Source organism: Dreissena polymorpha, chromosome 11 (genome assembly GCF_020536995.1).
Source record: "Dreissena polymorpha isolate Duluth1 chromosome 11, UMN_Dpol_1.0, whole genome shotgun sequence".
Taxonomy (NCBI): domain Eukaryota; kingdom Metazoa; phylum Mollusca; class Bivalvia; order Myida; family Dreissenidae; genus Dreissena; species Dreissena polymorpha.
Genome location: NC_068365.1, coordinates 32464808 through 32481638, shown reverse-complemented (window position 1 = coordinate 32481638; position 16831 = coordinate 32464808). Strand labels below are relative to the sequence as shown.

At 35.7% G+C, this 16831-nt stretch overlaps 1 protein-coding gene across 1 annotated transcript; it reads left to right on the top strand.

The window, feature by feature from the left end:
• The first annotated feature begins 1007 nt into the window (after positions 1–1007).
• LOC127849736 (cysteine-rich venom protein VAR7-like) lies at positions 1008–16392 on the top strand. The gene is made up of 8 exons (XM_052382486.1): positions 1008–1036; positions 1997–2076; positions 10861–10952; positions 11302–11395; positions 12274–12407; positions 12679–12730; positions 15687–15797; positions 16373–16392. Exons 1-8 carry the CDS (start codon positions 1008–1010, stop codon positions 16390–16392), a joined length of 612 nt encoding a protein of 203 aa, XP_052238446.1.
• The last annotated feature ends 439 nt before the right edge of the window (positions 16393–16831 follow it).

Sequence of the window (16831 nt, the reverse complement as noted above, 5' to 3'; positions counted from 1 at the left end):
GTCGCTCTACAAGGTCAAAGATTGTAGCCTCCGTTTTCTTGCACAATCCATATTGCCTTGACGGTTGGGCATGAATATGGCCTCAAATGTTAAAGTTATATAGACTGTGTGCAGAAGGTTGGGATCAGTTATGCAATCTCAAGGTCAAAGGTTTGAGCCTTCCTTTTCGCGTCTGATTTATATTTCCTATGCCCTTTGGCAGATTTTCGTGAATTGTGCCTAAATGTTTAGAGCAATTGAAGTGATGTGCAAAAGGAAATGACGTTCATCTGCCGGCGAAAGGATGATGTCTTTTTTTAAGGTCAAACATTAGGGCTTCAATTGTCGTGTTTGCTTCGATATAGTTGAAGGAGTTCATGAAACTTGACAACAATATTTAGTTCGCGCAGAAGGATGTGAGTCAGTTAAGATTGATCCTAGGTTACGGTTTAATTCAAGGTCCAAGGTTTAAGCCCCCATGTTTTATTTTCGCTCACTTTCTCATACTATCTTCGAAGAGTTCGATGGCACTTGGTTTAAATGTTCAGTTTATAGAGATAATAAGCTTAAAGCATGAGTAAGTCACGCTAATCCGAAGCGAACGTCAAATTTCAAGAATGAAAATTGGAGCCGTATATGTCCTTTCCGTTCCAAATATTCTTAACACATAAAAAGATTTTCTAAACACTTGTGTAAAACGTTAAGGAAATGAAACGATATGCAGATGGCATTAGTGTGTAACGTCAAATTCAATGTCGATGGCATACTTAACATTCAAAGATAGAGCTTTAATTGCCAATTCCGCTCAATATCCCTATACCCTTTAAACGATTTTCATGACAGGTGATATAAATGTTTACGTCATTGACAATATATGTAGCTTAAATGAGCCAGTCGGACTGAGTCAAGGTCATGTTCTTCATGTTCTTTGTGCAACGGGTTGCTTCATATCACCTTTACCCACTGTAGACTTTTCATGAAAAGTTTTTCTCATTAAGACGATGTTCCGAAGGCACGTGTAAATCACGATGACTCAAGCGAAGTTCAACCCTTTAAGGTAAACAAATCGTGGTCGCGGAAATGGCTGTCTTTTGATCTACCTTTCTATGTTCAGTATCGGTCGTAGGTTAAATATGTAAAAGCACAATTCCTAAAGAATATTTACCAGTCAAATATAGGTATAACTTGTATCGACATATTGAAATAACGTGCGCAAAATATTCTATCTAGCCTAACCAAACACAATTTAAATGAACATTTAATTTGTAATGGTTGTAAAACATGAAACAATAGATTATAACTAAAATATAGTTGAATGTTTCGCATTGCGTCTTACTTGCCCCTAGACATGTGCGATTGCCATATTGATGATTACCACCTGTTCGTCCTCAATGTTGGGGGTCATGCGTTGTTGCCCGCGAGGCAAGGTAGAAATCAGATTAGGCGGTAGTTAATAAATGAAATAAATAAAATCAAGGCAACAGAAAAATTTAGGTAGGTTGATAGAAGCCCAGGAAAAGTATAAAACAAGATACACTGACTAAGCAAATTAAAGCTTCAGAGGGATTCACAATTCACAGGTGAGAACATTATTTCTTATTTAATATTTGCTATCCAAGCACTATGTTTTTCTAGTTTAAAAATTATTTAAGGGCTTCTATAAATTGAACGCGAATATCGGAAATTTTACATATCTTAGGTGTTCCAAAGGCTTGTGCCGCTATTATTGATTATATAACGTTCTATTTCATGAGCACCTTTGCCCAATGAAAGATGATGAGGATGATGATTATATTAATAATAATAATAATAGAATAAATAAAAAATAACAATAATAATAATTATAGTAATAATAATAATAATAATAATAATAAAAATAATAATAATAATAATAATGTCAGTATTTTGTATAAAGAAAAGATTATTTATGTATTTATACGTTAAATTTAAGTTAAACTAGAACATTAATAATGCAAAACATAATTCGAGTCAATTTTAATTGGTCGTTTGGTTTCAGTTCCAAGATGTTCGTCTACGTTATAAGTTCATCCTTCATCGTGCTACTTGTGGCAGTCTGTTGTCAGACCCGTAGGACCCGTAAGTGATTTATGTAATTTGTAATGAAAATAATTAACTTGTTTACAAGTGGAGACTCTCTGTTTCAGGCGCATTGTTTGCAAGTAAGCTGTGTGATGTATGCATACGTTTATTTTATAAAGTATATTTATACTGCATAATATTTAGATAACAGTATAACCTATAAGAACCATGCAAGATGGTATGATTGTAACTTGGGAAACAAAGGGACCAATATTGTAGATCACCGGGTCAAAAGTCAATATCACATGCGCTTGTTACATTAAAGTCCACGAACAAACACGAATAAATTCATTTTGTACAGGTAAACTGGCAGTTCGAGTGTGTGAATACCCTGCCATACTTTATATGTAAAATTATTTCCAGAATTGTCGTTTTTAGTTTTTTGCTTGCAAACAACTAAGGTTAATACCATGTTTTTCAAGCCAGTTGTGTTAGGTACGATTAACCTGATAGCTGCCGCATCTGCGTCAATAAAGAGTTGTATAATTTATGCCAGAGGTTTCCGTTCTTCGCCTATATTCATTCACAAATGGACACATCATGTGAATATCGTGTTAAATGAGTTTATTTCTTCACCATCGAAATACATCGTATGTTATTTTTTTATTAAAACGCAGTTTATTTTTTCGGCACGTTTACACAGCACTTCAGAGCCGCGTCATGCGATAATGGGTCTAATGGCAAATTTTCCAGCTTGGCTCAAATCTGGTCAGAGGCGTTGTTGCCCGCTATAAAACCACTCAGTGTGTTACGGTCTCATTATGTATTCTGACCAGACTGAGAGATTCGCAGGCTGGTCGATTTTAGATATGATGGGCGCATAGGGCATAGGACCCATTTTCGCATGACGCGGGTCTTTTCAAATGGCACATGTTTGCACAATGCTTTTCGATACAAAGTTGAATTCCAAATAGCAAACTGGCATATAACGGTAGCCTATCAGAGCGTTAAGGAAAACATTATTGGTTAGATAATTAAACTATTTTCCTTTTATCGTGGCAATATACTATTTCGGTAGTGTTTGATTAATCATCTTGAAAGCAAAACTATGCTTATCGATAGTCAATCATGTCTTTCCATTAAAATTTAGTGAGTACAGACCCTGAAATTCTGCGAGATGGATTTTGACTCGTAATTGTAACTGGGCCACAATTTGAGTTGTTTGAACATGCAGAGAGTAGCCCTGAACTCATTACTTTGAACAGTGCTACATCCTTTACGCTGTGCACAGACACTGTGATGAAGCAAGAGGTTAGAGGATTTCACTCGAATCAGCCTGTGAAATGTTCGATTATATTCATTCGTGTATGCTGGCGTTATGTAAAGGTAAACCTTGGTAAACCAGCTATGCCTAAACAGCGCATTGTTGTTCTATATTGATCTTAAGGTCAGAGACTGGTTGACACCGTGTGAACTGCTAGGGTAACACGAAATGCATCCCCAACAAAGTACGGGTCAACAGGGCTGTCTTTCTTGACTACCTAATTCGCGAGTAGACTAGAAATCTTTTGGGATCTCCCCGCGCAGGTTTTAATTCTGCCGCCAACGCATACTTTTTGCGACGCGTTTTATTTATTTTCTAACGTAATTTGATTTAATATAGCTTATAAGCTATGTTTATTTTTAAATGTGTTTGCACTTTTTATGCACATTCTTCAATTTTTTTAATTAAAACAACGTTAAGGCTAAATTGGGTAATTTACTGCTGAAAATACGAATTATGCATGTTGCATTTTAATTTTTATTTAAAATAGTAAACGGTAAATCTGTATATTTCTTGGTATTTTTGCTGTTTATAGTGTATCTATAAAAACTAAGTTCAAAATATTACTTAAATGATACTATTTTGAATTTTATGACACTTTGTTTTTAACCAACCCAATATCTACTTGGCTGAAACAACTTACATTTCATGGCGCTCTTCCATAGATAACAAGTTATAAAAAAATGTTTGTAAAAGAATATTTATTTCATCTTGTTTAAACTTGAAACACCTGTACTGCATCTGTACACTAAACTGCATGCCCATATTTGGAAATCTGGATGAATTATGGAACTTTCATATACTCCAATGGTGCAAATTAACTGGACAAAAGCCGAGCGTTTCGAAAAAATCAGTATTTTTTTAAAGCATCGACAGCCTACCTAGACATGTGCATGTTGTTCAGTAAAATGATGCTGATTAAGAAAATAATACATTAGATTATATTCGGAAAGGTGCCCATTACGGGTGCGCTACCTTAACAGGTCAGAAGAGTTAGTTAAAATGTGGTTACTGACCAATTATCTGCAACTCATCTTGCTACCAGTTGTTTATAAAAAAATATAAATTATATTCGATATTTTACATGACTGCCCCAGTGCTCTAAGCCGAGCGGAACTGTCTTTTTATTAGGATCAGAGTAAGTGTTTGTGTGTCGTATGAATGGATATCGTTGCAGGAAAACTTATCATTTCTGTCGTCAGAGTTGTCAAACGAAAGTACGCTTGGTATTCAAATGCATTATTTTTCTCTTTCCGGGATATTGTTTTCGTATGTTTATGCTGCATTTCACAAATATAAGTGTATTTGAAGTGAAAACAACAAAAGTTAACAACGGTTGCGATAGACTGCTATAAACATAGCATATACTGTTAGATGCGCCTAATGTCACTTTAAATCAATGAATCAATTAGAATTGTGGTGATCTATGTGTTTTTTTTATAAATGTAAACTGAATCCCACCCATTTCTGTACGAGGTGTTCAGCCAGGTTTTGTTTTTATTTATCAACATTACATATTGATGATGATATATTGAATACAATTTAGCCCCGAAGAAGCAAAATTTCGCCCCTGTAGACACTTTTATGGAAATTATATTTATGTTTGTAGTTTTCATGGCCGTTTGATTTGCATCATATAGAAGGTCGAACTTCATTTCCTGTTACTGCTATTTTATACACTCAAAGAACAACTGCAGTGCCTTCAGCGTTGATTACATTAACGTTGACTATCCCAACATTTTACGCGGTATCTGCGATTTAAATGAGAGTTAAACATTAGTTGTGACCAGTGTAGTGAAAGTTATACTTTTTAAACCGGCAATTTACATCCAAAGTCATGAGTGTTTTACTATATAAATATATTTCCCTCAAAGTTATCTGGACTACGTATTTGTAATCAACATAGTCAGTGTAAACGTCGATGTTATTTATCAATACTTTACCCATGATACATTTCAATGCAATATATTAAAAGGGGATTTTGGCATGTTTTGAAATGTGTAATTAGATGCTTTATATTGATAAATATGAACATTGGATCTAAAACGCTCTAATAAAAAAAAACAAGAATACAATTTAAGAAAGGAAAAAAGTTACCATTAACTGGACTCGAACCACTAACCACTGAAGTAAAAATCTATCGCTTAAACCACTCGGCCATCCGTGCTCGTACAATGAGTGTTGTATTTTATACTTTATATATGCAATCCTCTTAGTATCACAAAATAAAACGACAACAACACAATTCTCAAAATCAGTCAATCGTTTCGCGTTGCAACGCTTTATAATGTTCAAAATTTAAATCGTCAAAAGATGCATATACTTGCTTGATATGTTAGAGCTTGAAAAATATTCAGTACAACTGTTATCTCATAAATATCAGAACTACAACGGAAATTTGTGAATCTTTTTTGTTTTAATTAATTTTGTAAATTTACCAAAACGTGAAAAGGCCCCTTTAAGAAAAAGCCATACACAAAACGTAAGAACTATGTATTGTTTTTTCCGCTGCATCATTCAATGACATTTTTGTTTAGTTGTATGCGAACTGAACACGAACACATATGACGCTCAATCAATTTCGTACATTTTTTCTTATTTATTAACCAAAGACATAAAATAACAGTTCAAATAAGATTCGTCGAATTTTGTGTACGATCGTGTAATCATATCAGTTTGTATTTCGTATCCTATCCGCTCTGAAAATAATATAGAGCTATTCTATGATTTCAGTGTAGTTAAGCATTTTTACAGTGCATTTTCTGAAGTTGATGAATCCTTCAATCAGCCCAGTATCCTCAAACATGCACAGTTTGATGGACTCAGACGCAATCGACTCTGTTGTGTCGTTTTCCATGCTGTTAAAAAAGTAGCTAGCTTAATACATGTATTTAAATAAATTACACGATGGCATTTAAGTTGCATATTGTAAAATAACATTCATCACCCCAGGAAACCCGAAACTTTGTGAGCAGTGTAAAACCATGTCAGCAGTGTTCGGAATTTTACCATAAACTTACATAGGGTAAAACAATTGGAAAACAATAAAATTTTCCAAGTCCAATTTGCAACAACTGTGTATTAACATTGCTAAAAAAGGTATTGGCCTAGATGTAAAAACAATTACTGACACATTTTCTTAAAAAATGAGCGAAATGTGGCTCCCTGAAGTAAAAGATCGGGCAAAATGGACCATGTTCAGGCATTTAGGGGAGAAAAACTGCTTTAATTTGCAAGCCACTACAACAATTAAAGGATTTATACAAACTTACACATGTCTGCCATAACCTCTCAGCAGGGTTTCTTCAGAAAACTATTTCGTGAGGAGAAATTTGCGTTTTTAATTACCATGTTGGGAAACATGGATTCTATCTGGAGAAGACCAGGAAACCTTATATGAGCAGTGACTTTAAAATTCTTTTTGACTTGGAAACTTTTATTTTTTCCAATTGAATTACCCTATTTAAGATTATGGATTAATACTGAACACTGCTCTGATGGTTTAACACCTCTCACAAGGTTTCGGGTTTCCTGAGGTGTTCATGTTTACTTTGTCCCACTTGTAGTTTTCGCATTCGATTTCATGCCTCAAACTTATTATATTAAAATGCCAAGACTGGCATTATCATGTCAACATTAAATCATTTAAAAGATCATCTTATTTAAACTAATAACATACTGTTTTAGCATATATATAAACATTTTTAAATATATGTCCGTCCGTATACTATGTATACAATGGATCTTTAAAGATGTTCAATCTTTTAGTAAACATCTTTTAACGCCTCAATCAATTAGTGAATTAACATTAATCTCTGCAACGTGTATACACTAATCGCTCACGAACCAATAGCTGTATGTTCCATTATCTCAAATACAAAGTATTACACTTTAAGGGACGGGATTTTATTTCAATACGGTTACAGTTAAATTGTCCACGAAAAAGTTGTTTTTAAAAAAGTCTGCACAGGCAAATCATAGACGATCTCATATGCTTTTATGTATATTTGTTCATTTAAAAGAATCAATCATCCAGTATATGCGGAAAGTGTCGTCCATGATTAGCCCTTGGGGACTACACAGACCAATCTGTGATGACACTTTAGGCACATGCATAAGGTCCAGTTCTCCAAGGAAGATGCTATTCGTGATTAAATTGATTTTTTATGAACGGTAGTACAACGAATAATTGTAGTTTATCCGATTCCAGATTTGCACGAGGCCCGTGTTGTAGGAGAAGAAAAATATGGGATTCTCTCCAAGCACACAAGACAGGTATTTAATTCCACTTTGTTTATTTTTATTTTTTGAGCCGCGGTCTTAAAAAACGGGGCTTAATGAATGTCCAAAACATGTCTTCCCAAAATTATCCTATGCAGTCTTCACAGGCTAATGCGAAAACACTTTCCATGGTGTTTTTTTTTTAAAGGAAGTCTCTTATTAGCACAAATGCAGTTTAGATGGAAAGGGTCGTCCTTTAGTAGCCTGTTCAGATTGACAGGCTAATTTTGGATGAAACCTTACGAAAATTCATTTATGCCGCTTTTTTCGAGCGTCTATTTTTTCGCCACCCAGGAGGTTGGTATTATAGCAATACATTTCGCTCGTCCATCCTTAACTACTTAAGTCCTTCAGTCTTTCATAAAACGTTCATGTCCGCTCAGTATCTCTTTTACACTTTTACGGGATTTCATGAAACTTTCCACAAATAATTAGGAATTGACAAGGCCTTTAAATCATGAGTAAGCTGTACCGAATCAAGGTCACTGTCGCTCTTCAAGGTCAAAGATTTTAGCCTCAGTTTTCTCTCAAACTCCATTTCGCCTTCGACCGATCTTAATAAACATGGCCTCAAATGTAAAGGTTATATAGACGATGTGCAGAAGGAAGGAGTCAGTTATATAATCTCAAGGTCAAAGGTTGAAACTCTCTTTTTCGCGTCTGCTTTATATGGCCTATGCCCTTTAATAGATTTTCATGAATTGTGTCTATTGTTTTGTGCAATTGAGATGATATGCACAAGGAATGATGTAGACCTGCCGACGCAAGAATACTGCTTCTCTTTAAGGTCAAAGATTAGGGCTTCAAGTGTCGTGTTCGCTTCGATATCGTTAAAGGATTTTCATGAAACTTGACAAAAATATTAAGTTCGCGCAGAAGGATGAGTCAGTCAAGGTTGATCCAATGTTACGGTATTATTCAAGGTTAAAGGTTTCAGCCTCTATTTTATGTCCGCTAACGTTCTTATATATCTTCGAAGATTTTGATTGCACGTGGTTTAAATGTTCAGTTTATATAGAAAATGAGCTTAAAACATGAATAAGTGACGCTATAGTGAAACTTCAAGGTTAAAGTTAGAGCCTGAAATATCTTGTCCGTTCCAAATCTTCTTAACACATGAACATATTTTCTAAACACTTGGGTAAAACGTTTATGAAATTATACGATATGCAAAAGGCATTAATCTGTAACGCCAAATTCAATGTCGATGGCATACTTTACATTCAAAGATTAAGCATCCAGTGTCAAGTCCACTCAATATCTCATATACCCTCTTAAACGATTGTCATGAAAAGTGGTATAAATGTTTACGTTATTGACAATATATGCAGCAAGAATGAGTCACTCAGGCTGAGTCAAGGTCAAGGTTGTACTTGAAGACCAATAGATTAGCCTGTGTGTCCTTGATATAACGGGTTGATTCATTATTCCTAACCCAATAAAGGATTTCATGAGAAGTTTATATCATTTAGACGATTTTTAGAAGTCGACAGTAAATCACGATGACTCAAGTGAAGTTCACCACCTTAAGGTCACACGAATCGTGGCTGCGGATATGGCAGTCTCTACCTTTCTACGTTAATTTTCGGTCGTAGGTCAAATCTTGGAAAGCACAATTCCTAAAGAATATGTATCTGTCATATATATGTATTGCGTAAGAAAATGATGCGTGTGAATTAGAAGAAACCCCACAAAATAACACAAATTATCGCAGCGTGAAAAAAACGTGCAACTGATATCACACTTATTTTAATTAACTCCAATTATATGGCTTTTGATAAACTCTCGCCTATAAGCCTCATTATACCCTTATAGTAGATGATCAAACCGGCCACTATCATAAACCGACAAATATGACCACCCATCTCTATGATTGCCTTTTCAGCCTATTTAGTTCCTGATTACTGTAATAACTATTAACGCACTTCTTGTAAATATTTACATTATTAAAAAATATAACATGTCAACCCTAACGATCAACTATGAGATACTAATGACATAAATAACTTTACAGGTTCCTTGCGCAGACAAGTACGCCAAGTTTACCACTGGACACTCGGCCTGTCTGCCGAGGAATAATAACGGTAATTGTTTGTCAATGGACCCTCGTTCTTGAAAATCTGGGTTAAATAATTTTGGGGAAACAATTTGCCCCAGACTTGCCTGAGCAGTCCATAAAGGCTTATCAGTGACGACACTTACGCTGTTATGGACTTTTTTGTTAGAAGTATTTTCTTGTAAACTGAAATCCACTTTAATTAAGCGGAAAGTTCTGTCATTGACTAGCCTGTGAAACCTTCACAGGTTGACTGGGACAAAACTTTACGAATACTTTATGAACCAGCATTAATCCGAGTTGTCCCAGAACGATGCTTATTTCGCTTTACTTCCTTTTAGACATGAATTCGAGTAATATGAATGAGTCATGTGAAAACTGAATGCTTGCTATCGATCAAGTCTTGTCATTCTTGTGAGTCATGTTAAAACTGAATACTTGCTATCGATCTGGTCTGGTCATAATTGTGAGGCTTGTGAAAACGGAATGCTTGGTAGCGATTTAATAGGAACGTTATTGTTAGTCATGTGAAAACTGAAAGCATGCTATCGATTTAGTCTGAACTTTCGTCTCTATTGTATTGGATTTAGTTGCACCCCAAAGTGACACCTAAATGATTATTTATCGGCCTGCATATTTAAACACTGCAATCCAAAATTTGTTGTATTTTTTAACATATTACATTGTAATCGACTCCACTCAAAGTACCAAAATAATGCGTACATTTTAGACAACTATTGCCGGTGTGATATTATGCAGGTTGTTTTATTTTCACAAATGATGAAATGCCCAGCAATATAATAGAGCTGGCGCAGTTTATTGATTCATGAATGTACCGGTGAAAAACATGTTATTTACAGTTCCGTTCGTCTTAAACTGTCTTGTATATCATACGATATCGCAATGCTTTGTTGTTACTGATGATAAAGAAAAGTGATTTGTTATTGAGGTCAACTCTATACGATTACGTATTATACATGTCCCGCTAAGTGAAAAGGTTGTTTAATGCATGTGCGCAAATTGTCGTCCCATACAAGCCTGTGTAGTCCACACAGACTAATCAGGGACGATACTTTCTGCCTGTATGATTAATTTATTTTATTGAAAGTATATGTTTAGCAAAAATCTAGTTAGGCCCATGTTTCACAGAACGAGGCCTAGTTACAAGTTTTTTTTGTAGGTGTAGAGCCTAGCGATCAGCAGTTGATTCTGGACGCCCACAACACGGCTCGGCGTGACGTCACGCCCACGGCCTCCAACATGCAGTTGATGGTGTGTACCAACCAACCAAGAATAACACGAAACGTTTGGGTGTTTTCATTAGCGTTGTGCTTTTGTTATTAGCGCTGTTATATTGTCATGAGCGGTTTGTTACTTTCATCAGCGCTGTCCTATTGTCATATGCGATGTTATATTCTCATCAGCGCTGTATTGTATAAACTATCCAAAATTCTATATATTGTCAATCCGCAATTACAATACATCTGGCAGGAATGTAATACATTTTCATATTCAGCAAGCACGCATATCATCCACTTATCTGTTTATTTTATAATCTCTTTAATAATACTAATTAAAAGGTTCTGTCTTCCACACATTGTATTTTTTTCTTTAATTTCAGACTTGGGACGAGTCTTTAGCAAATATTGCCCAGAGATGGGCGGAAAATTGTCATCACGATCATGAAAAGCCCGCAAACAGGAGGTGGGATGTTGGTACGTAAGTAGCCATTACTCGCGCGTCAAATCATCGTGTACTTTAGCAGTATCCTTGTATCACTGATATTCTTATCCTTACATAAACTTACTTGCAATTATTTGGGTTTATCATACTTACAATTCGTTTTATATTGCGTACTACAATATACACCTCCACGAAGGCCGTTGGTCAATTGTTGGTTGCAGATAAAGAACCTAGAAAACAGTTGTGTTTTCCAAATATATGCTCATCCGCATTACATTCATTTCTTATTTGCTGTTCGTCGCTTTTCTGCGGGTACCACGTGACTTATGGGTCAGTTTAAATGGCTGAAAAACCCCTAATCTGTGCATGAACCATGCCAATTCAGTTTTCTTCATAGTTTTGATGTGTTCCGTGAATTAGTGATGTTTTTGCTAATATTGTCTAGCCATTGGAGACTTGCCATAAATACAGGACCCTCTACAAATGGGGTTTCTCTCATGCTTATGCAGCAGAAGTCTTGATTTGTTTACTTGCATATTCTATGATAGATCATATGCATAATATCGGAATACAAACTTTTAAGACCTACACCCGATCATTTGAGCCTCGTTATCTGAAATCTGGGAATAATGCATATGCGTAAAGTGTCATTTCTAATCAGCCTCTGCAGTCATTGGCGACACTTTCCGCTTGTATTGTATTTTTCGTTAAAACAAATTATTTTCTTAGCGAACATCCAGTTAAGACGGACAGTGTTTTAACTGTTTCACCTGTGCGGACACAGGATAATCTGGGGTGAAACTTTCTGCGCATGCATTATGCCTAGTTTTCCCAGAACGAGGCTTATTTCTCGTCTGCTGCCCCGATAATTAATCGTCCGTTTTATGCAAATATTTCTCGCCTGCTTCAGGACGTTTTTCAGTGGGTCAGAACATAGCATCTAACTATCCTAGCTGGACAGATGCCATCGAAGGATGGGCAAAGGAGAAGAAGGACTTCACCTACGGCAACAATCAAAACAAATCTGTGGGGCACTATACTAAGGTAATGGTCGTTTGGTTTAGAGAAAAATGTGAAAGGTCGAGTTTTAGTTGGCTGTGATGACTAGTGCATCGTCTCTCGATTTTCACACTAACTTCCTGATCATAAGGATATAAGTCGCCCATGAATACTCGATGCAGCGACGTCACTTTGGCTTTATTAATGTGCTTGTTTTTCATTTTTGTTTATAAACAATCAAATAATTGCGACTTAAGTTATCAAATAACAGACAGTAGGCCTATATATAATACAATTAACGGTATCTTGTTTCCAGATGGTGTGGGCAGATACATCAAAAGTTGGCTGTGGATCTGCCGTCTGTAATGGTCAGCCTTTTTATGTGTGCAACTATGCCCCAGCGTAAGTTTGGTACTGTTTTATCATTTTCTTTTCAATAAGTAATTTTCAGGTGGTCTCACAAGGAGCGAAGAGGTATTTTATTTAGACTATAAATTTTAACCCATTAACATTTTGATCCTCTTACCCGTGGCCCTGTGGTTGCAGATGTACCTAGTGGTTACTCGCTATCAGTGGTTACGTCATAAGCTAGTGGTTACCCTTTACACTAGTTGTCACCCATTACACCAGTGATTACACATTGTTCGAGACGTTACATGATGAATGTGCACTATTATTATATGAGCCGCGATCTGGAAAAACTGGGCTTATGTCATATCCTTAAAGTGTCACCCCAGCAGTCCGCACGGGCTTATCAGGGACGACAATTTCCGCTTCACTGGCAGTTCGCTTAGAAGATACCTTCTTTAAACAAAAAAAATCTTTAAAAACGGAAAGTATCGTCTCTGATTAGCCTGTGCGGGCTCTACAGGCTAAATCGAGACGACACTTTACGCACATGCATAAAGACCAGTTTTCCAAGAATGCTTCTTATATCTTACAGGGGTAAGTATTATTGGTACTTACCGCCGTATGCAAACGGGACAACATGTGCTGAGTGTCCCGATCGCTGCAATAATGGACTGTGTGGTAAAAATGTGTTTATTACTGTCTAAAACAACGTTACTGAAGTTGCTTCGAAATACAATGCAATTTCAGATTTAGTAAATTGAACTAGTACATTCGTTGGCATGTAAGTTCATAGTAATTAAAAATCAATGACAACAGATTTATCTTCCTTAGTGTAACAATAATCTTATAATTTGATGAAAGAAGAATATGATACAGACACAATGTACGAGCTCATTAAATGTAATAGAACAATAACATTTCATCCTCGCTCTGTGAAAAATAGTTAAAATGCTTTGACGTAAAGTGTCGTCCCAGATTAGCCGGTGGGGACTGCAATGGGCGACACTTCAGTTTAAAAGCAGATGTTTCTTAACAAACATCCAGGGAAGGCGTAAAGTGTCGCACTGATTGGCCTGTGCGGCTTGCACAGGCAAATCTGGGACGACACTTAACGCTTGTGCATGTACATATTTTCTTTAATCAATCGATGATGGATAAGAAGAAGAAAAACGGAAAGTGCGGTATCCGCAAAGTCATAAAATAACACCTTCAGACAAAATGTTAATTGAACACTATTTTGAATTCCCAGCGGTGTTAAGACCCAAGAGCATGTTTACGATTTTTACCTGTCGTAAAAATAAACGAAATGGTAACAAGTTGAATTTATGAAGAAGTTCAATGCAAGTTGTGTCCATTTGCACAGGCAAATCAGCGACGACACGTAACGCACATGCATTAAACCCTGATTTGACGAGCTCGTGTAGAATGTCTTTAATTGTCATCATTCAGTACAGATCTTAACTGTAGAAAATACACTTTCAAATAATGAAGTTTATAAAAGAATTAATGACTATTATGTTTATTGTGTGCGTGGTAACTCAAATGATTATTTCGCAATCATATATCAATGAAATATGTACTATTTTTTAGTATTGTTCAAAAAGTAGGTTTCGCTGGAGTGTTTTTTCTGTTTTTATATCTTAAATAGCAACAATACCAAGATTTATACACACAGTCTGAACACTTGGAACAATCGACTAACGTTTAATTCCAAAAAAGGCATGATAATACATGGTCGGCAAAAAAAAAGGGCTGAATTTTTCCCATGACACTCATTTAACGGATGGATAAATCGTGTATTTGTTTGAGATTGTGATTAGTAATGTAATACAAACATCACGCCCGTTAATCACGGGCACCACCTCTTTTTTGAGATGCATTAATACATGAGTCAATGCAACTTCCGAGGTGGCGTTCATCCCGGATGTTTTGAAATTTCATGGATAATTTTTGGATTAAATTATTTTCGCTGAATCGAACTACATTGCCCGATTTTTAAAAATAATGCGAAATCTGTTGAAAAAAAAACACAAATAAAACCTAATCACCTTGTACAATTATCCTTTAACTTTCAAAACATCCGGGGCCTAAACGCAACCCCGGAAGTACCTTTGGCTCATTTATAAATGCATCTCAACAAAGAGGTGGCGCTCATGATAAACGGCCGTGAACATGTACTTCTTATTTTATTTGTGTCTAGATTGTGGCGGGTTTGTGTGTCTAAACGGAGGGGTCCTTGACTTGAAGGAATGCAAATGTAACTGCCGAAAATCATTTAACATGCAACCGAATTGTGCAAGTGAGTTTCGATTCCACAGACGAAGGGGGAATATTACTTGTATTACTTATTGGTAGATATTCGTTGATATCAACCAGTGTTATATTTATTGTTAAATGTGTGTGTCAATCACATACTTTTAATTCGTATTACTGACTATTCTTCTCATTTATGTTTGTTAAGGTTACATTTGCAAAAAGTTTTGCTGTTCTGTTGCTTGAGTTGAAAATTAAGTTTATAACGAACCTTTTCTGTCTATCCTGATTGACACACGTAATTGATACCAAATTGTATGATTGCTATGAATCTCTTTAGTGCAATCCAACCAGTCGTTGTATCCACTGTCCAAATAGTGCGGGACCATTTGTTGAAATTACATTGGGTGATTTTTTTATATATAAATGCAATGTTCATTAAAAAGAACCAGTGCCAGTGTTCAATAACTGATTGTTAGACTGAATTATTAAATGTAATAATAATTTTAAACAGTTTTAATTGTATAAATATCGCAAATAACAATATCTTAATGATTTTAAATATTTAGGATTTTTAGCACCATTTTAAGCCTTTTTATATGCAAACACTTAGGCATTTTTATTAAGTCTAAGGCTATTTTTATTATTAATTCTAAGAATGGGTTGGTAAATACGGACCCAGAATGTAAATTGTAATGAATTGTAACGGTTTTCTTGCAGTGAACTGCGAGGGCGCCATAGACGGGCGCCACTGCAATCTTATGATATGCGAGGAAGATCCATACGTACCATATGTGTGTCCCAACACGTGCAAGTGGTGCCCACACGCGGGTAAGAACTATATGAGCTGCGTTCTTGGAAAACTGGCCTTAATTCATATGCACCAAGCTTCATGTCAGATTAGCATGTACAATGCGCACAGGCTAATCACGGACGACACTTTCCGCCTTCACTGGATATCCGTATAGTGGAGGATTCTTTTAAACGAACATTTCTAAACAAGCGGAAAGTGTCATCTCTGAGTAGCGTGTGGAATAATCAGTATCAAAACCACCAGCATATCTAACTACACCGCTACCTCCATTATCACGACCATAACAACCACAACCAACAATAATACCACCACATCTAATTGCCATAACACAAGCACTACCTTACGCCATAAGAACACTACCACCGCAATCATAAAAAAGCGTTCAACTAAGCGACCATGATAGATAAAGCAATCGGACTCCACAACATTAGCTCCATCGCTACATTAACTACAACAAATCCTTAACATTTCCCCATCATAAAAAATAGACGCTATATCTAGTAAAGATTGTAAAGATTGTAGCACAAACTACATTTATACACACATACTATAGATGTGCATACTAGTCCCAGGTTCTTTGTTACTGTTTCAGACGCGCAATTCCTCAAGTAACCTAGATCGATCAGCTTTATCTCACAACGGATCATGGAAGCCTTTGAACAAAGTGCTTATTGATGCAATATAAATTGGCATGTGTAATTCCTCGTTTTGGACAATTGTCATTTATTTAAATGAGAAATATTTATGTGTATATGCATTAGCAGTTATTTAAATGTGTTACTTCGTTTACTGAACTATAATGCATTTAGTAGTATATTACTTTACGTTTATTCATATCGTTAAGATATTGTTGCGAATTTGATTTTTGACATGTTGTCTACGACTACAACTAGCTATATTGACCAACATAGAAATATTTCTTTTTAAGGAGTCGCGTTATTCTAAATGTATATATACGTATGCATGTTTATATTGTAGCAAAAAGTAAGATTGTGTTCATTTCTTTTATTTTGAATATTGTGTTTGTAATACTTGTCTATTAGCGGTGTAC

Coding starts and splice junctions, on each gene's coding strand:
- LOC127849736 (XM_052382486.1), top strand. CDS start 1,008: ATGACTCAAGCGAAGTTCAACCCTTTAAG. Junction 12,408..12,678: donor CTGTGGGGCACTATACTAAG/GTAATGGTCGTT, acceptor TCTTGTTTCCAG/ATGGTGTGGGCAGATACATC. Junction 12,731..15,686: donor TGGATCTGCCGTCTGTAATG/GTCAGCCTTTTT, acceptor GTTTTCTTGCAG/TGAACTGCGAGGGCGCCATA.